This window comes from Littorina saxatilis, linkage group LG10, assembly GCF_037325665.1.
Source record: "Littorina saxatilis isolate snail1 linkage group LG10, US_GU_Lsax_2.0, whole genome shotgun sequence".
Taxonomy (NCBI): domain Eukaryota; kingdom Metazoa; phylum Mollusca; class Gastropoda; order Littorinimorpha; family Littorinidae; genus Littorina; species Littorina saxatilis.
The window spans coordinates 14,314,859-14,336,371 of record NC_090254.1 but is presented as its reverse complement, the minus strand read 5'-3'; the positions used below and the strand labels follow the sequence as shown (position 1 = coordinate 14,336,371).

The 21,513-nt window shown below is 44.8% G+C and overlaps 1 protein-coding gene across 2 annotated transcripts in view; it reads left to right on the top strand.

Annotated features, from left to right (window-relative positions):
- Positions 1-21,513, top strand: part of LOC138978221 (scavenger receptor cysteine-rich domain-containing protein DMBT1-like) — a 101,212-nt gene that overhangs the window by 13,456 nt on the left and 66,243 nt on the right. Inside the window, exons 8-17 of one of the 2 annotated variants that reach the window (XM_070350881.1) lie at positions 3,693-3,806; positions 4,654-4,822; positions 6,009-6,190; positions 6,304-6,463; positions 9,253-9,437; positions 10,143-10,256; positions 15,293-15,406; positions 15,747-15,906; positions 17,108-17,286; positions 17,891-18,007. In XM_070350881.1, coding sequence (XP_070206982.1) covers positions 3,693-3,806; positions 4,654-4,822; positions 6,009-6,190; positions 6,304-6,463; positions 9,253-9,437; positions 10,143-10,256; positions 15,293-15,406; positions 15,747-15,906; positions 17,108-17,286; positions 17,891-18,007 — 1,494 coding nt within the window. The remainder of the gene's footprint in view (positions 1-3,692; positions 3,807-4,653; positions 4,823-6,008; positions 6,191-6,303; positions 6,464-9,252; positions 9,438-10,142; positions 10,257-15,292; positions 15,407-15,746; positions 15,907-17,107; positions 17,287-17,890; positions 18,008-21,513) is intronic. The other variant, XM_070350883.1, reaches the window with a different exon arrangement.

Genomic DNA, 21,513 nt, shown 5'->3' with positions numbered 1-21,513 from the left:
CTGTCGAGAAAGTCTCTTGCTCTCGTGTACAAAACTGCTCCGTTTAAGCCGGTTCTTGGTGAGGTTGCTCAGTCTGTGCTTCATGGGGTGGTCGGGTAGGCACTTGAGCTTCTCGGCCTGTACCATAGTCTTGGCTTCTCTTCTCTGACAGAGGGGTTGGATGGTGGTAAGCTTCTCCATTTCCTTGATGGGCGTGGATTTCATTGCACCGGTGATGAGTCGGAGGGCCTGGTTTTGCACACGGTCAAGGGTCTGCAGGTTTGTCTTGGCTGAGGTTGACCACGCTGTGGAGCCGTACTCGAGGTGGGGTCTGATTGTTCCCTGGTATACTGTCTTCAGTATCTTCTCGTTCGCTCCCCAGGTGGTACCTGCCAGCTTCCTGAGTATGGCTAGCTTGCGCCGGGCCTTCGTCTCTGCCTGTGCAATGTGTGGTTTCCAGGTCTGCCGTCTATCAAAGGTGACACCAAGGTACGTTGCTTCTTCATCCTCTCTCAGAGGAGTTCCACCAAGTCTAATGGTTCCGGCTTTCTGCTTTGGCGACAGTGTGAATAGGGTGGTGGAGGATTTCTCCTTGTTGATGGAGACGCACCAATCTTCTGCCCATGCGTTCAGCCTATCTGCCGCTTGCTGCATTCTGTAGGTGGCAGTACTTGCGTGCTCCTCCTTGCACCAGATCACAAGGTCGTCTGCGTAGAGAGCAGCTTTGATCCCCTTGGGCATCTCAGACACCAGATCGTCGATGAAGAGAAGGAAGAGTGTGGGGGAGAGGACTCCGCCCTGAGGGACGCCATGACGAAGGAGGAACTTCTTGCTTTTGGTCTGGTCGACGTTAACTCTTGCCCTGCGGTTATAGAGGTAAGAGCGAATCCACTGGTACATGTTGCTGGACACGCCTTTCCTCAGCAGTTTTACAAGGAGTCCATCTTTCCAGACCTTGTCAAAGGCCTTCTGAAGATCTATCCAGGTGACGAAGACCAGCTTCTGTTCCTGAAAGGCATCTTCAACTTCTTGCGCCAGGTAAGTGACCTGATCTTCAGTGCTGCGGAACTGTCGGAATCCAGCTTGTTCAGGGGCGAGGAGGTTCCTGGATTCCAGGTACCACCTGAGGCGCTCGTTCACAATTCTCTCCAGGGTCTTCACAACACAGCTGGTGAGGCTGATTGGGCGATAGCTGGTGGCCTTCTTTGGATCCTTCCCTTTTTTTAAGATGGGGATCATGATCGCTTCTCGCCAGAGTTGTGGTAGCGATCCTTCTTGCCAGCTGCTGTTGAAGACCTCGAGTAGCTTGTTCTCTGCTGCACTACCAAGGTGGGTTAGCATCTCGTTGGTGATGCCGTCTGGGCCAGGGGACTTCTTCGCCTTTGACTTTTTCAGAGCTGAGTGCAGCTCGTGGAGTGTGAGTGGTTGACTCATGGCGTCCACTGTCGACTGTCTGGCAGGTCTCTCTCTTTTCTCTCTTCTTGCTTCTCTCTGTTTCTCGGGGCTAACATGGAGGTTGCTCTCAGCTGCATAGCTTTCAGCAAATTGGTTGGCAGCATGCTTTCCAGTTAGCACTTTCCCGTTCTCTTCTAATGTGATCTTTCCTCTGCTGGTGTTCTCATCATTCAACTGCTTGGTGAGCCTCCAGAGCTTTCTGCCATCCTTCTCAAGGTTCAGAGAGCTTGTTTTCTCTTGCCAGCTTCTCCGTCTTGCCTGTAGCTTCTTTTTGAGAAATTTGGCTTTGGCTTCCTGGAGGCGGATGTTGTTGTTTTGTGACGGGTTGACTTCTGCTTCCCTTCTGGCGTCTGCCAGATCATCATCCAGTTCCTGCAATTCATTGCTCCAGTAGGGCTTATAGTCTCTCCTGGCACCCCTGGGAATGGACTCACGCGCTGCTCTGAGGATGCTCATGTTGAAGTCCTTCGCCACCATGTTGATGTCTCGACCCTCGACTCTGATGTCTTTGGTGAGTTCGCTGGTGCGGTGTCTAAAGAGGAACCAGTTCGCTCTTTTGTAGTTCCACCGTGGGAAGGAAGCTTCAGTGCAGGACTCCATGCCCAGGGTCAAAAAGACTGGCCGATGGTCACTTCCACCTAGCTGTTCTCCGACCTCTCTGCTGGTTAGCTGGTGCATGTCTTCCGTGCAGAAGGCTAGGTCAGGAGTTGATGTAGTGTGCCATCTTCTGGAGTAGAATGTAGGGCAGTCAAAGGGACTGTTCAAAAGGATGAGACCTTTGTCGTCCTGCCAGTTCTCCACCTCTTCTCCTCTCCGATCCAGGTGGTCATATCCCCAACTCTGTGAATGACTGTTGAAGTCACCCACCACGATGAAGTTGGAGGCCTTTGCGGGGATCGTGTCAAGGGCGAGGTGTCTATCATTGGGGCAGTAGAAGTTGACAAGATGGAATTCTGATGTCTTCGTCTGGATTCGAATCACCTGATATTCGGAGTCCTCCATGTGCGTTTCTATCAAACAGGCATTGATGTTGTTCCTGATGAGGGTCAGGATTCCTCCTTTGTTTCGGTCTGTTCTGTCGGACCTAAGGCATTGGTAGCCTCTCACTTTGAAGGACTTTTGGGGTGTCAGGTGCGTCTCCTGAATACAGCAGATGTTGATGTTCTTCTCATGCAGGATATGCTCCAACTCTGTCTTCTTGTTCAGGATACTTTCTGCGTTCCAGTGCATGACCTGAAAAGGTCGCTGCTGACTGGGTTTCTTCCTGGTTGTGGTGGTGCCAGTCACTTTCCTCCCGCGTCTCCTGGCGTGACAAAACGGACGGGAGGGACCTCCAGTAGTTGGGGCTGGGTCCCTTTGAGGCATGGGACCCGACGCTGCTCCACCCTGGGGGGTCCTCAATGGGCGAGCGCCATTTCCATCTGTGCTGGTTGATTGTGTCATCATTTGCGTAAGTGCGTGTACCCGTGGTTTGTTAGAATGCGCCGTGCGGCCCGGGTCCTCCGTCTTCAGCATTCGGGGTTTTCTGTCGGGGTTACCTCACCCTTAGCTCATGGCCCGTACGTCCTACCCTGAGAGCACAGGGGGGAGGATTTTCCGGGATCCCACCCGGAACCAGTTTGGTCCGCGGCCGCAAGCGGCTGATCTCCATATCTGAAGACCGTTCCCCTATCCGCCACCCGGGGACGCGCTGGGTTGGGGGTGGTCGCCCCACTGAAAATCTCACACTGGGTTAAGAAAGATCAGCCTGTCCCAGAGACTTGGGTCAAATCAGGAGGGTACAAAACCATAGAAGTTTGCAACGTTTCAAAGCTCTAGCCTCAAAAGCATGTGAAAAAGCATCAACGTAAAGTTGTTGCGTTTGTTTTCACACTGTCACATAGCAGCAATTATATAATTAAACCATCAAATGTGGTGTTTTCTGTGCTTGTGTTGGTATTCCAGTTCAATTGTAAGTTAACGGTTGTGAACAAATAATCAATACATTGTTGTAAGCTATGTGTTCACGCGAGTCTACATACCAAAGGTTTCCACCAGACTTTAATTTCTTTGTTGTGGGTGTGTGTACGTGTGTCTGTGTCTGTGTTTCGGGGATATGCTATTTTCGGAAGTCGCATTTGGTCATTTTCATAGACAATTAATGTTAAGGCATTGTGTTTGTTTGGCTAGTGTATGTATTTCAGATGAGTGATAATTTGTAAGACGCGAATTACATAATGTAATGTTTGCGATAATTGCACAATGTTTTCTCGTCACAGATGTCAACGAATGTGCTAGCAACCCATGTCAGAACGGTGGAACGTGTCACAATCATGTGGGTCACTTTACCTGCACGTGTTCACCGGGTTTCACTGACCAGTTATGTCAATTCAGTAAGTATTATCAAGAATCACCCGATGCAAATTGCTGGAAAGAGACGGGAGGGGGGAGGAGGGGAGGGGCGTCTTTACTCATGTACTCTCACAGGTAGATGATCTTACAAGTTTATATTATCCTTTATTGGCTCATGTGGCGCCCCCCGTTTTAACCGCTTGCTTCCCTTTGATATAAACCGACCATAGGGCGTAATCGTCCTTAACGAAATCTTCACAATCTCCAAAACGTTGACGTCAGTACATTTCGGAGCTTGACTGCCAACATGACTGATCACACTTGAAATTAACGCTACTAGAGTTTGTTTTCCAAACTGATACGAAGTGAACGGGACCTTAGAGGCATTTATCAACTTAACTTGCATCGAACATGAGTCGATACTGAACCCCATACATTGCCTTGGGTATTAACAACGGGAGGGAGTCTTCTATGGGACGGGGTGAGTGGGGTGGGGGGTGGGGGTGGTGGTCTTCATGCACTATTATGAAGATGACGAGGGGGAGTCGTATAGAGCATTTGCTTTTCTTGTTTTATGTGATATAATCCGATAAGGCTCAAGTTATCGCCTTTGATATGTAAACAGTAAATGTGATATAAACCACCTGATTTGTAATCACTCCCTCTGTGTGTGTGTTTTATATTATGGCTCTGTCAATTTCAGCTCTGAAGAAACAATGCATATTGTTCATAAGTCTAGATAATTGGAGATGACTTGAGCGTGTTGAGAATTTGATGGAGGAAAAGCGTTTTTGAATTAAACATTGTTTTTGAATTTAAAATTATGTGTTTCAAAGTATTTCCAATGTGTTTCAAAGTATTTCCGAATGATGAATGTTTTTTGAACAGTTTTTACAGGAAACCTACCAGGTCACGGTTCAGTGCGCCTGGTAAACCAGTCTCATGCAGGACAGGGCATAGTGCAGATCCTGGCCAACGGAACGTGGGGGGCTGTGTGTGGATTTTCATGGGACTGGCGGGAGGCGGCCGTTGTGTGTCGTCAGCTTGGACACGCCACGTAAATCATTCATTTTTACATTTAGTCAAGTCAAGTCAAGACGGGGAATCGAGACGAGGTGTGTGTGTGTGTGTGTGTGTGTGTGTGTGGAGCGGTACAGAGAAAACTCGATCTTCATGAAACTTTACATGAGAGTTTCTGAGTATAATACCCCCTTATTTTTTTTCTTCGACAAATGTCTTTGATGACGTCATATCCGGATTTTTGTGATGGTTAAGGCGGCACTGTCACGCTCTCATTTTTCGATCAAATGGATTGACATTTTGGTCAAGCAATCTTCGACGAAGGCCGGACTTTGGTATTGCATTTCAGCTTGGAGGCTTATAAATTAATAAATGAGTTTGGTCATTAAAAATCTGAAAATTGTGATAACAATTTTTTTTTTTATAAAACGATCAAAACAAAATTGAAATACAGAAAAGCGTACTATCCTTCTCAGCGCAACCACTACCGCGCTGACCTGGTTTGTCAATTTCACTGCCTTTTCCACGCCACGAGCGGGAGACGTACGATGCTATATAATTATACGGTCTGGGTGAAAAAATGTAGTGCGTTCAGTTTCATTCTGTGAGTTCGACAGCTTGACTAAATGTAGTATTTTTGCCTTGCGCGACTTGTTCTGTTTTACTTTCCTTTCAGTTTTGCCTTATCTGTTTGTGTCTTTGCAATGTATACATTAATTGAGGATGCGTTGCATGTGCTACAGTTAATCCGTTCGCAACATTGAACATTAGCTGTTACTTTTACCACTTCTGCTCAGGTCCGTATAAAAAAAAATTAAACAACAACGTAAGAACAGTAAAAATTACCCCTATATCGGCGTTCGTATGGCTTTGTATCACATCCGGACAGGGCGACTGAATACCATAGTGATCAAAATTCGGCAAGCGTCGATTTGACCAATATTATATTCATCCACCCTGTCATATACTGGTGTCGTTGTTGTATCAAAACATTCATTAACTTATCACCGTAATATTCTTCTACCAAAAAGCACCAAGCCTATTTGTTCTTTGATGTTTTGGTGGTGGTGGTTGTTATAATCGTTGTATTTAACATGTTTCTTTTTTGCTGATTATGAAACTATCATTTAGTTAAGGTGAGGTCAAAGTCTCCCAAGTATTCTAAAAGTATATATACACAAGTAGTAATATAACTGTTGAAAACATCTAATACACTTTTGCAGATCGCACTCCCAAGCTTATACAGTGAACATTGCTGAAGACAAAGTCACATCTACGATCTGGACGGACGATGTCCACTGCCGTGGTAATGAATCTCGACTGATCGACTGTTCGTCAAGACTAGGGGAACATCACGACTGTGTGAGAGCACAATATGCTGCTGTCTCCTGTGGACTTGAATATGGTATGCACATACATCAGTAACGAACTAGGGAAAGGTTGCCTATATATGGACCACTTTTTGACTCACCTGAGTAATGGGTGAGTCTTAGTATTCATATGTGATATTTATTGCAGGGCTCCCCAAAGGCATGAATACTATACGTCTGGTAAATGGATCTCACCCCAGAGAAGGACGTGTGGAAATTCTGATCAATGGAATTTGGGGCAATGTCTGTGATTTCGTGTGGTCCTCTGATGAAGCAAAGGCCATATGTCGACAGCTTGGATACAACACGTAAATTATATAAACATGATTGTATACCCCTCTCTCTCTCTCTCTTTCTCTCTCTCTCTCTTTCTCTCTCTCTCTCTCTCTCTCTTTCTCTCTCTCCCTCTCTTTCTCTCTCTCTCTCTCTCTCTCTCTCTCTCTCTCTCCCCCCTCTCTCTCTCCCTCCCTCTATCTCTCTCCCTCCCTCTCTCTCTTTCTCTCTTATTTTCTTTCTTTCTCTCTTTCTCCTTTCTCTCTTTCTCCTTTCTCTCTTTCTCCTCTCTCTCTTTCTCTTCTCTCTCTCTCTCTCTCTTTCTATCTCTCTCCCTCTCTCTCTCTCTCTCCCTGGCGAATAAAAAGTCAATGGGTCCAGACAAGATTCCAATCAAGTTGCTAAAACTTGCTCTACCTTACATTGTCGATTCCCTAACTTATGTTTATAACCTAAGCATACAACAAAACGTGTTCCCTTCTATTTTAAAGTGTGCAAAGGTATTACCACTTCCAAAAAATAAGGATCTTACAGACCCAAACAACTTTAGACCTATTTCCCTCTTACCTGTTCTATCTAAACCCTTAGAAAAGCACATACAAAAACACCTACTGGCATATATGGAACAAATGAATCTGTTTCATCCTTTTCAGTCTGGATTCCGCTCTAAGCATTCCTGCCACACCGCCTTAAGCTCTTTATGCGAGACTTGGCTGTCAGCAATAAACAAAGCAGAAATAACGGGAGCGTTGTTTTTGGACTTTAAGAAAGCCTTTGACCTAGTAGATCACTCACTACTACTAAAGAAATTAAAGTGCTATTTAAAAGACGACTCAGCCTGTGCCTTTTTTGAATCGTATCTTTCAAAACGGAAACATTAACTGTAAAACTTCGTCAAACGAGTTTGTCAGGAGTGGTGTCCCTCAAGGGTCTGTATTAGGACCTATCTTGTTCTGTATTTATATAAATGATCTACCCCTTCATGTGTCCGATGAAAAAGTTAGATGTGAGTTCTTCGCGGATGACTCTTCTGTTCACACCAGTCAAAAATCTTTGGAATCCGTCAACTCTTCTCTTCAAACAAGTGTGGATGAAATCACTGAGTGGTGCGTTTCTAATGCAATGATCATTCATCCGATTAAAACAAAGAGTATGGTGATAACCACGAGACAAAAACACCAATTAAGTCCTTTACAATTACAACTGTCAGTTGGTTCAACTCAAGTGCAGCAAGTTAGGGAACATAGATTATTGGGTGTTACCATTGATCAAGAGTTGAAATGGCAAACTCATTTGAGTAATATTTGCAAACTAGTATCAAAAAATTTGTACCTGTTATCAAAATTAAGGCATTACGCAGATTCTGCAGCACTAAAAATGTTCTATTACGCCCACATAATGCCTCATATAAACTTCGCATCGACACTTTGGGATAACTGCAGTGATGTTCATTTAAAAAGACTCAATTCCCTGCATCGCCGAGCTGCAAAACTTATTCTGCATGATTTGAATAGGTCCACGGATGATAAACTAAAGCTCTTGAATTTCCTCCCCTTGAAAGATCAGTTGACGTTAAACAAGGCTGTGTTCATGTATAAAATTCTAAATGACGACTGTCCTAAATATTTGCAATCACATTTCAAACATGCCACAAAAAGATATTGGTCCCAAAAAATCATCCCTCCTATACCTCGCATAGACCTCTACAAATCGAGCTTAGCCTTCTCGGGAGCGTTTCTCTGGAACTCCTTCCTCCAACAGATAAGAAATGCAACTTCAATGAAAATGTTTAAGAGACAGTCACGTTCACACATCATTCGTGAATGAAATGTCTTGTTCGATTGTTATTTTGTTAAACATTTTGTACTAGTGTTAACGGATGTGTAGCTGATCAGAGCAACTTTATTCCCAAATGAAAGGTATAACTATGTCAATGTAATTTTGTAATTTTTGAGTTCTCCTTAGGTAATTCCTTAAATGCACATTGTGTTGCATTCCATACAATGTATTTCTGTATTTTATATGATTGAATTTATATTTTTAATGTGCGTCTGTCTTTATGTGTTGTATAAAGGACAGGTTGGAAGAATAGGCTTTGCCTAAAACCTTTATCCTTTTGTAATAAAGTTCTGAGTCTGAGTCTGAGCCTCTCTCTCTCTCTCCCTCTCTCTCTCTTTCTTTCTCCCTCTCTCTCTCCCTCCCTCTCTCTCTCTCTCCCTCTCCCTCTCTCTCTCTCCCTCTCTCTCTCTCTCTCTCTCCCCCTCTCTCTCTCTCCCTCCCTCTCTCTCTCTCTCTCTCTCTCCCTCTCTCTCTCTCCCTCTCTCTCTCCCCCTCTCTCTCTCTCCCTCCCTCTCTCCCTCCCTCTCTCTCTCTCTCTCTCCCTCTCCCTCTCTCTCTCTCCCTCTCTCTCTCTCTCCCTCTCTCTCTCTCCCTCCCTCTCTCTTTCTCTCTCCCTCCCTCTCTCCCTCCCCTTCTCCCTCTCTCTCCCTCCCTCCCCCTCTCTCTCTCTATCCCTTCCTCTCGCTCTCTCTCTCCCTCTCTCTCTCTCTCCCTCTCTCTCTCCCTCTCTCTCTCTCTCTCTCTCTCTCTCTCTCTCTCTCTCTCTCTCTCTCTCTCTCTCTCTCTCTCTCTCCCAGCATTAACAATTTCACCGATGCTCACTAAAAATATCCTTCTTCGGAAACCACGCGCGAATAAACATAAAGATTACCTTACCTTATATTTATTTTCTTGCATGTTAGCAAATGAAATGTAACAGAAAAGTGACATTAATATCCACGCAAAAAAATAATTATATATGTATATATATTATATACATCTCCAGGTCAAATGTCAAGGTCTACAGAAATTCATTCTTTGGACAAGGAAACCTTCCATACTTTTGGATAGACGGATATTTTCAGTGTCGGGGCAGCGAGACTCTTCTCGAGAACTGTCGCAAGGTGTCATCTTCAATCTGCGGGAGAGGTGCAAGAAAAGATGTTGGTGTCTCGTGCAATACAACTGAAGGTTTGTCCCTTGAAAAAACAATTATCACAATCTATGATTTATGAACATTATAACACACACATTTGCAGACAGAAGCCTTTTTCGCTTGATATTTTGTAATTCCTTAGAAAACAGGGTACACAAATGCCAAAAGAAATGTCAATGACAATGGTATATAACATGCGTATGTTTATAAATACTAATGATTACTATTGGATAGCATAATCGTGTGCTATCGTCTGTTTTTGATGTCTGGCATTATTTTTGCTCAGTAGTGGAAAAAAGGACAAAATATATGTAGCCACGTCATTTTGTTCAAGAGGCATAATTTATTTGTTTATGAAGGCTTTACAATGGTCCCAAATGACAGAAAATAGCTTGAATTTCAGAATACCTTAGATTTGTTAAAATAAGATACAAATTGTGGACTACGAAGTGAATAAAAAACATGGGCATGGAAAATCTATTTTTTAGTAACGACGTAATAGTGTCATAGTGTCATCTCTCTCTCTCTCCTTCTCTTCGTTTGTCCCTCTCTCTGATTTTTTTAACCCCTTTCTCTCTCTCTCTCTCTCTCTCTCTCTCTCTCTCTCTCTCTCTCTCTCACACACACACACACACACACACACACACACACACACACACACACACACACACACACACACACACACGCACACACACACACTCGACGAACATTCTTGAAGTACGATTAAACTCTATGTGCAGATACCAATGACTGTGTCAACAACGCATGCCGTAATGGTGCTACCTGTCGTGATCAGAACCGTCACTACACCTGTGTGTGCCGTGAAGGGTTCACTGGCTCAAGGTGTGAAGTGGGTAAGCTCATCTGTGTAATCAGGAGGTCTTGTCTATGTTTTGATGTCCTTTGATTTGAACACAGTGTCCTTAACTTTATTTATTTCAACATTTACATTTAGTCAAGTTATGACAAAATGATTTCAGGTAGACTTGGAATTCTTCTTCTTCTTCTTCTTCGTACGACGGTTGTGTCAGACTCGGAATCTGGAGGATGCCATGAACATGGACGTTCTTTCCAGGTCCTCCAGTGCTCCCCACATTTTGGTCCTCAGATCTGTTGGGTCAGGCCATGTCTGGATCCGCAGTTGGTCGAGGAGGGGACATGCTTGGAGAACATGTTCTGGAGTCTGATCTCCCTCTCCACAGTCACATGTGGCAGACTCTGCTACACCTATCCTCCTTAGGTGTGCTTTGAGGCAGCAGTGTCCAGTGCGGAGGCGGAAGATGATAGCCTGCTCAGCACGGCTTAGGAGATGGAGGGGGTCTTTTTGTGGCTTGTAGCCAGAAGTTTTGTTGGTGAATTTCTCTTTCCATCTGTGTTTTATGAGGGTCTTTGCCTCTCGATATGACTGGCAGTGGTTTGGCTGTTCCATCTTGCTGCCATTCTTGGCGAGCTCGTCTGCCTTCTCGTTACCAGAGATTCCGCAGTGTGCTGGTATCCACTGAAGGACGACTGTGGACTTCCTGGCGAGGGTGCTGATCTGGTGCTTCAGCTCTTCCAAGCTCTGGTCTGTGTTGCTGGATTCGAGGGCTTGTAGTGCAGAGACTGAGTCGGTCAGGAAGACAGTGTTCTTTGGTGTTTCTTCCACTGAGTTGAGGAAGCTTGCTGCAAGGGAGAGCGCGTTGACCTCAGCTTTGAAATTGGAGCTGAGGGCTCCGCTTGGAGCTGACAGTGTTGTTGGGGGCTTCTTGGGCTGCAAGATGTATGCTCCGCTACCTCCATTCCTCGTTGCATCCTCTGCTGAGCCATCAGTGTAGGCAAGAGTCCACTTGCTGGCTGGATAGCGTTGGTGGATTTCGTCCAGCGCCAGGGCTCTCAGAGCGGCGTCACTTTGGTTCTGTTTGGAGGTGACGCCTGGAATGCTTGTTCTGATTTCCGCTCCTAGGCGTTGTGGAGTCCAATCTGTGCTGGTCAGAGGCTCACACTGGGTCGGGCTTGGAGTCAGAATGTCAGCATTGTTTCTCTGCTGCTCCTTTATCTGATGGTTCAGACTTTGGCGCTTGAGGCGGTTTTTGGTAAGTGCTTGGAGCTTGTCATGGAGTGGGTGGCTCTCGAGACGTTTCATCTTTTCTCCTTGGATGAGGAGTTTTTCTTCTCTTCTGGCTTCCAGGGGCTGAACTGACGCAGTCTTTTCCATTTCTGTAATGGGTGTCGTCTTCATTGCACCAAGTATAGTTCTGAGACCAAGGTTCTGTACCTTGTCTAGTCTGGTTTTGTTGGTCTTGGCTGCTGTGTTCCATGAGCTTGAAGCATATTCAAGCACGGGTCTGACAGTTCCTGTATAGACTTTCTTCAGGATTTTGGAGTTTGCACCCCATGTTGTGCCTGACAACTTTCTCATGAGGGCGAGCCTTTTGATGCCTCTGGATTCCATGTCCTCTATGTGTGGCTTCCAGGACAGGCGCCGGTCAAGCTTCACACCCAGGAAAGTTGGAGTGTCTACTTGGGGCAGGACAGTGTCACCCAGCTTGAGCTGAACTTTCTCCTTGGAGGTCGACAAGCTGAAGACAGTGGAGACGGTTTTGACTCGGTTGATTTCAAGTCCCCAGTCGTCAGTCCACTTCTTGATACTGTCGACGCTCTGTTGGAGTCTGTAGGCTGCTGTGGTGGTATGCTCTGAAGCGTGCCAGACTGCTAAGTCATCTGCGTGCAGCGTGTTGGAAACCAGTCTGGGAATGGAGGTGGTGATGTCGTTGATATAGACAAGGAATAACGTAGGGGAGATAACTCCGCCCTGCGGCACGCCCTCTCTCATCTTGACGCTCACGCTTTCATGTCCATCAAGGAGAACCTTTGCCGATCTCTCGTGGAGGAACGACTTGATCCATCCGAACATCCGCCCTGTGATTCCAGCTTGGTGTATCTTCAGGAGCAAGCCCTCTCGCCACACTTTGTCAAAAGCAGCCGATAAATCGAAGAACACGCTCACCACTTTCTTCTTCTCCTGGAAGGCAGTCTCGATTTCCTGCGCTAGGAGAGCCAGCTGGTCTTCCGTGCTTCGATTCTTTCGGTAGCCTGTTTGGGTTGGGGTCAACATGCTGTTTGTCTCGAGGTGCCAGATCAGTCTTCTGTTGAGGATTCTCTCCATCAGCTTACCGAGGCAGCTGATCAAGCTGATGGGTCTGTAGCTCTTGGGGTCTTTCTTGTTCTTTCCCTTCTTGTGGATAGGGACTATGTGGGCTTTCTTCCACATGGCTGGTACTGTTGTTGATTTCCAGGACTCGTTGAAGAGCAGCAAAAGGGTTTTCTTGGCGATGGTTCCCATGTGTTTAAGCATGTCATTGCTGATTCCATCAGGGCCTGGGGCCTTCTTGCATTTCAGCGCCTTGATGGCGGCTTCCAGCTCGTCCAGACGGATGGGATCGTACATGCAGCTGCTGTTGGCGCCCTTCTCTGAGGGTTGTCGGATGGCTTCTCGGACTGCTTTTGTTCTGTCTCTTGGCAACTTGACTGTACTGGTTTCCTGGTACATGTTGGCAAGAGTGTTGGCTGCTTTTTTCCCTGTTTGAAGCTCTCCATCGAGTTCTAGGACTGTTTGTTTTCTTTCCTGGACATCATCGTTGAGAGTGTGTGCGAGCTGCCACAGTTTTGTTGTGTCCTTTTCCATGTTGAGAGACTGGGTTTTCTCGTGCCAACTGTTGCGAAGCTGCTGGAGCTTCTCTCTGGTGAATTCTGCTCTGGCTCTGTTGTGGGCTGTGACGTTTTCATCAGTAGGGTTGAGTTCCATGGCTTCTCTGGCGGAGCTGAGCATGTCATGGAGTTGTTGTAGGTGGGAGTTCCATCCTGGTTTGTAATTCTTTCTGGAGCCTCTCGGAATTGAGTTTTTCGCTGCCTTCAAGACAGCTTGACAGAAGAGTTCAGCATGTTGGTTCAGGTTCTGGTCTTTGAAGTCCAGTTTCCTGCAGTTTTTGTCCAGTAGTTGTTGGAACATCCCCCATTTGGCCTTCTTGTAGTTCCATCTTGGTGTTTGCTTTTGGGTGGTGGTGTTTCTCTCTTCGTTCATGTTGAGAATGACAGGCTTGTGGTCACTTCCCCCCAACTGCGAACTCACTTCCCGTGTGGTGATCTGGGCAACATCGTCCGTGGCGATGGCAAGATCAGGGCTACTAGTGGTTCGCCAAGCTCTGGAGTAGTAAGTGCACGGGTCATCTGGTTGGTTGAGAAGAGTCAGTTGGTTGGTGAGCATCCAGTCTTCTACCTCCTCACCCTTACTGTCGATCTGTCGATAGCCCCAACTCGGGGAGTGACTGTTGAAGTCGCCCGTGATGAGACAACGATCGGGGAGAATCGGTATGTTGTGAGGATCAAGCTGCTTGGCTGGTGGGGAATAGACGTTGAAGATGGCAAGGGGCTTCTTCCCGGCAAGGAGACAGACTCCTAGGCACTCTGTGGCACCATCCTGGGATCGATAAATCTCCGCTGCGGCCATCGAGTTTTTGACGAGAATGATAACACCACCTTTGTGTCCTGATGCTCTGTCATGTCGAAAAGTTTCATACCCTCGAATGGAGAAACGGTGACTGCTGTTCAGATGTGTTTCCTGCATGCAGCAAACATCAATATTTTGTTGCTTCAGAAAATTCTGAAGGTCAATTTTCTTGTTCCTCACCCCCTCAGCATTCCAGTGCATGACTTTGATCTGGTAGCCGGTAGCTCTACTCCGCCCATCCCCGGCCACGTCAGATGGGTGGGAGTCGCCAGTCGCATTGGGTGGGCCCCTTTGAGGCTGAGGGCCCGGCACCGTCTTCACCTGGCTGCGATCCATGAAGACGACACCATCACGTTGATTCGTTGATGACACAACCATTTGTCGAGGATAGCGTAGGCACCCGGTCTGCTCCCCGCCTAAAAAAGGCCAGTGCCGTTCCGTCTTCGAGGGACTGCGTGGGTTTCATTTCGGAGTTTTCCTTCTCCTAGACAAGTTTCCTTCCATGGATGATGAGCCTCCTCTACCCTCGTTTTGAATTCAGAGTGGTCTTCTCTTAGGATAGCTGCCTGCCAGGGTTGACGAGCCTATCCTGCCCGGCTATTTGACCCATAGCTGGAGGTTGGTTCGTGGGCACCTGGGCGTTTCCACACACCGGTGGGCCCGCATGCCGCACGTCTAGGGGCCAACCTCCTCCGAGTCCTTGTAGTCTAGCCTGGGGCCTTGCGGTACCCAGTTTACGCCTGTCGCCGCGATGGAGGCACTACATAGGGCTTGTTGTGGAGAGGTTATTGTACTGGCAGGAGAGACTGACGCATTCTGCTCTCTTTTCGCATTGTCCTAAAAAGGACAGACGGTGCTAGCCAGCGGTGAGGGCTGAAAGCGAGAAGTGACAAGCACAAGACACTTCGCCAACACACTAGACACGTCACACAACCGTTTGGCAGGCAGACTTGGAATTGAAACGAGTGGTGGTGGGGGTGGTGGTGGTGGTGGTGTGAAATTTCAAACATTTCTAGGGTTTGATAACTTCCAGACAATGCAAATCTGGTTTCCTTGTCAATGACTCAATTACAAGGTCGCAGTCGAGTCATATTCGAATCAATATATGGAAAACTATTCACTTGTTGGACTATTTTAAAGCTAGAGCTTTGAATATCTTAGAATGTGAATCAAGCCTGGTTGATCCTGGTCATATTGTTCCAGTTCACAGAAGGGTCGAGTTCGAGTAAAACTGATAACATGTACCGTTCTGCCAAGTCTTTTGATTGAGGTAGAGCAGCAAATAGTGTGTTTCTGATTCAAATCGCTTACGGTGAAGATGAGACGTATTATAAGCATTCGCTTTTCTTGCTTAGTAATCATTTATTGTTTACGTTTTCACAATTTTAGTAATGTATATTACAGATATAAATGAGTGCAGCATTCAACCCTGTCAAAACGGTGGAACCTGTCAAAATAGACTGGGATACTTCACCTGTAGGTGCCCATCTGACCTAACTGGCAAACTATGTCAGTTTAGTAAGTACTTTCCTTTTTTTCCTTTGAAAAACTATTAACTTGTTGGATAATCTTAAAGCTAGAGCTTTTAAATTGCACACACTTTTATAATTTGATGGCTTCCAGTGCCCATATGACCTCTGTGGCAAGCTAAGTCAGTTTAGTAAGTATCAAGGAACAAATGTAACAAATCAGCAAATTGCATTTACTGTCGTTTTTGTGTGCGTGCATGAAAGACGTTTGCAGTTAATGTGCTTCGAGTACTGGGAAATGTCACTAACTGCTGAGTATCGACTCACAAACAGTATAAAAAGAGAACTGAGGTGTTTGTGTTGAGTTGTAAAAGACTCTTTTCCCGCAGAAAACCTTCCAGGTCACGGCTCAGTACGCCTGGTGAACGGATCTCATCCTGGAGAAGGCCTGGTGCAGATCTTGGCCAACGGAACTTGGGGGGCTGTGTGTGGGTATAGATGGTACTCCGAAGAGGCTCGTGTGGTGTGTCGTCAGCTAGGCTATAACACGTGAGTCTGTTTACCCAAAGTTTACTTTGTCGAATTTTGCTTTTTGTGCGCCAAGAATAAAAGGTAAGACATTGCCTTTCCCCTACTGCCTCTGTTGCTCTGTAGGAAGTAAATTATCAGCCTAAATCGTTTTATCGAGCAAATGCAGTTGCATAGTGAAGAGGGCCTAATAATAGGTTCAAAGTTAAAACACTCATCGTTGATATCAGAGGAAATGATAGCACACGTCTTATGAATAAATTCATGATGTGGCTTTCACTGCCGCTCATGTGTCGTTTTGTGTGGTATTCAGGCTTGCTTTAGACGGTACCTACGACGTAATTTCCGAAAACTGCGGGGCAAGACCAGAGTGGGAAGTAAACCTTTTTTGCAATCGGGTGTAGTCTGTGCTTTATCTACAAGTGTGAGTTTAGAGGGAGCGGTCAGCGACCAAAACCTCTATTTAAACGAGACAGATATGCATCAAAAAAAGGGGGGGGGAAGGAGGTGTTGAGGTAATGCAGGAGGAAGTGATAGCAGAGTCCCGTGGGAACGAATGCGGGGAATGGAAGAGGGTTGGAGGGCAGGGGGGAGGTGATGAGTGAAGGAGAGCATCTGGAAATGAAACAATGGTAACAGATAAGGGAGTCCGAGAGAGTCATTAGTAGCAGCGCAGCGGCCAGCAAGCAAGTTCAGCGATTTTTTCAGTTCTGCAGAAATGGAGTTCAATTTTACTTCATGGGCAAACAATCTGCCCCAACCTGTGGTTGAGGTTCTGGAAAAAGAGGAGTTCACAACCCTCAGTGCTTTAAAATATGCAGGAGAAAAGGACCTGGAAAGCCTCAAGTTAAAAAGAACTTCGACCACGAAGCCTACCTCGGTTATACGGAGATGGTGGGCGAGCTCGGCGCAAGATTCTCCTGGCAGTCGGTGCTCCTGTACGACGACGAGTACAGGAAGCGCCAGGCTACCAGCGGGTTTGCTTGGGGGACCCCCAACCCCCACCTGTCCACAGTGATTCTCCGTGATCGTACCCAACAAGTTCTCGGCAACAAAAGCGGCAAGGCCACGATGGGAAGCTTTATCTACAAAACAATATAACGATAACACTAAGCTTTTCTTCGTATTATATCAATGTTATACATCGCTCATTAAAAACAGGCATTATATGAGACACATACTATTTGCAAACGTAAGTCACAGTATACCATGCAATGTGCAGATCTACAGTAAGATATTACGACCGTCGGGTACCAACAGACAGAGAGATGTCACCAAACTGGATGAACGACGTGGAATGTGAAGGCGACGAAACTCGCCTCGCCGACTGCTCACCTGGGCTGACTTCAAAACTAAATTGCCGAAGATATTATGATGGTGTGACGTGTGGAACCGGTCAAGGTACAGAAGGCTGTCTGAAGTAATTTTTCTGTGAGCAAGCTTCCTAGTGTGTATACAGGGTTGTTAAAGAGACATTTTCCTATTTTGATTTTGCTCCCGAATTTTTATTTGGTTCTAAAGTGAAGTATAGAACGAACCTTTCAATTATTGAGGATATCAATTTTGATGACATTAATGAATGTAATATAGGTCAGAAATCTAAAATGGCCAGCGCTTGTTTTACTATCCGATCAATAGCACGAATCTCTGTTTAGTTCAATAGATGACAAATAAGGTCAGATCTTATTTTCTTTTGTGATTGTGTTGCTATATGCTTTCCAGCAAAAATAGTACACACTATGTTTATCTTACTTCCAAATTGTTATTACTGAAACAATCATAAAACAAAGATAATAACCTAAATTCTTCTTCACTTTGCCTTTTAAATGAGTATGTTGCAGAATGATTCGTCATTGTTTGTTGATCTCGCTTGTTTGTTGATATTGCTCAGATGAGCAAATGGAACATTTTTAAATGAATCTGACCTGGGATTTAATTGCACTAGCAATCCCTTAATCAGTCAATGTATCTGTCTATCGTAAACCTGTCAAAACATGTATTTCAGAAGATATAAACGAGTGTGCCAGCAACCCGTGTCAAAATGGCGGAACGTGTCACGATCGTGTTGGTCAATTCAGCTGCACGTGCCCACCTGGTTTTATCGGCCAGCTTTGTTACTTCAGTAAGTACTTTGTGCCCATTTCAGAAACAAAACAAAACCAGATCGCCAGGGGAGGTGTGCGCGAGAAAGTGCCCAAGTAGGTGGGAATCAAGTGCTGGGTCAGATCGGTTGAAATGGAGTTTTGTCTCAGATTTTAACCAATCCAACCCTAGGCGTGGGTCCAACCCGGTGGGTCACTTTCTCGTTCATATCACTTCAGCTCCCCGCATCTGTGAGAAGGGGATTCGTCTCTGTTTGAAGAAAAAAAAATTAAAAAAATCACTGACCTTATAATTTTTTCTCCCACTCCTAGAATTTGTGTGGGACTGGACACTAAAAAATATCTATTTAAATTGACAAAAACTCGAGTTGGCAGACTTAACAAGGAACGTTTCTCTCCTCCGACATCTGCATGTGAATCCTATCTCAGCTTTTAATTAGTGTATTTCGTTTCTGGTTGTGCTTCAAATAATGTTCTCATTAAACTGAAACGAATAAATTTGAATCAAATTGAATTATTCTGACACATTTATTTTGTTTTTTGTTTTGTTTGCTTAACGCCCAGCCGACCACGAAGGGCCATATCAGGGCGGTGCTGCTTTGACATATAACGTGCGCCACACACAAGACAGAAGTCGCAGCACAGGCTTCATGTCTCACCCAGTCACATTATTCTGACACCGGACCAACCAGTCCTAGCACTAACCCCATAATGCCAGACGCCAGGCGGAGCAGCCACTAGATTGCCAATTTCAAAGTCTTAGGTATTTCTGACACATATATACCAAGAAGCATTATGTTATTTTGAAGTATAGTGGGCTTTTTACAATGAATCGAGATGGCCTCTTCACTGGTCCCTATTAAGCGCTATATTAGACTATGAAACGTCTTCGCAAGAAAACAAGTTAGTTATTAACACGAAACACAAAGTGGTCAAGATTGGGGGTCCTTCCCCTGGTACGAGTTTTGCGATGGCAATTTTGCCGTAATAATTGTTCTGTACGCTGTGAAGACATATAGAAGCGAAATCCCCCTTCATTGGGTCAAGGCAGAAGTTCATTAATTCGATGTGGAGAATGACCATTACATGCAGTGGACGGTCGGTGATACAATCGCCCATTGGGCTAACCTGGCTCACTGTCGTCAACGATAAAAAGAGAAATTTTGACTTCGAGTAGTACACGTGAGTTTTCGAGAATGGGGATCAGTAACGACTCGTCGGTTTCCGAGTCGCCCCGTTTGTATTTATGTACTGTGTACGTTCTGTCAATGTCACTCGGTTCGAGGTAAGTTCAGTTGATAACTTCCTCTGCGCTCCCGTTCACTTCGTATTAGTTCAAAGCAAAATTAAATAACATTAGTTTAAAGTATGAGCGACATTATGTAGGCCCTCCAGCTCCGAAATGAATTGACCAATCGTCGAAAGTCTCTTACGTGAGTTCACAAAGGAATTTCCCTACCCAGAATTCCAAATACGTTTTGAAGTTTTTGAAAAATTCGTTCGGGACGATGACGCCTAATGGTCGATTTATTATATATATATATATGTTGTAGTCCAAGTTGAAAACTCCAGACCATATGAGTAAAAAACACATGTATGTAACAAATGGGTGGTGCCTGTTATCGTCCATGTGGTTTTGATATGAAATAAAAAAAATATAATTTTTTATGAATTGTTGAATGAATTTTTTTTTTTTTTTTAACATCATCGTGATTCTGTGTTGTCTCTGTCAGAAAGATGCCAAGTTCTACAACCGTTGTCGGAAAATCTTGCTCTGTTTAAGAATAAGAAGAATAAGAAGAATACTTTATTATCTCATAGAGAAATTCAGGGGTGGTACATAACAGTAATACAAACAAGACATTGATTTTACATAAAACATATAGCACTATATAACATGAACATCTTTAAAGCTCTGCGCTTACATATTCTCGCACACCTACGCGTATAAAGAACTATGGCTAAACATCATTGCAAAATATCATAACATACAATATATCGCAGGAAATATACGGTTGTAGGTTACTTCCCGTTGTATGGTCACTCTCTCTCTCTCACTCACTCTCACTTTCTCTCTCAGTCTCTCTCTCACTCACTCTCACTCAGTCTCACTCAGTCACTCAGTCACTCACTCTTAGTCTCACTCTCTCTCTTTCTCTCTCTCTCTCTCTTATTGTGCCGTGTTTATTTAGTCGTTTGTGTGTGTGCGTGCGTGTGTGTGTGTTTATGTATTTCGCTATTGTGCCGTATATATCTTGTGGATTTGGCGACCTGTAACACCACACACTCACACACACAAACACACTCACAAACACACAAACACTCACAAACACACGCACACACACAAACACACGCACACACACAAACACACGCACACATACACACTCACTTCACAAAGAGAGAGTCTTTTAAATCACCATTTTTGTTATCTCCCCTGCACTGTCCGTTGTTAGTATGGTTAGTCTTTAGACTTCTATGCTGGGGGATAACTCCAGTCTTATTGTCTTCCCCTAGCCCCAGAAAATGTCTGTCTTGTGTAGGGATACAACTCGTCTGCTTTGACAGCATTTAATTTGTGTGCTTTTATTCAATCTGGTAATTATGTATTGTTTAGGACTGTGTTTTTAGGATTTTAATCAATTATGAACAGAAACATTTATTGTTGAGAACATACGTTTCTGTTGGTGTGGAAAAAGGAACTGGAAATATTATTATGGTGTTTTTCCCTTGTGACACGCGGCCCGGGTAGTAGTAGTGTTGATACCTTTTCCGAAAGTGTTCCCATCACTAAAAATGAAGAACGGGCAATCTCTCGTTCTCTGATGAATGCATTGCCACTAAAATTGCACAATGAATGGTAACAATTCCGAGCCAAAAGATGTGATGTACACTGAAAACTAAACAACAAAAAATTAGTCGTAGGAGCTGGATTATTCTGTTTCCCTTGTGGCACGCACCGGGTAGTAGTGTTGATACCTTTTCGGAAAGTGTTCCCATCACTAAAAATGAAGAACGGGCAATCTCTCGTTCTCTGATGAATGCATTATAAATTATAATGTTCAACTTTATTTTTAGACTCGAAATCAAACACACACTCCAAGAATGACAAGGAAGGAAACAAACAAACTTCACACAATTTGAAACGGAATTACCCAAAGAATTCAGAATTGAGAAGAAAGAAAGAAAAACGGGGAACCTTTCACCGTCATTTCTGTGTCGAAGTTGTGTCTGGGCATTACTAATGTATACTGGGGGAGAGAGTAACTTTTCGTCGCCGCTCACTACAATTACCCACATATATCAGTCATCTCAATCAAAAAAGTTTTAAGAAGAAGAAGACGAAGAACAACTATACTCTCACTCCCATCATAAATTATAATGTACAACTTTATTTCTAGACTCGAAATCAAACACACACTCCAAGAATGACAAGGAAGGAAACAAACAAACTTCACACAATTTGAAACGGAATTACCCAAAGAATTCAGAATTGAGAAGAAAGAAAGAAAAACGGGGAACCTTTCAC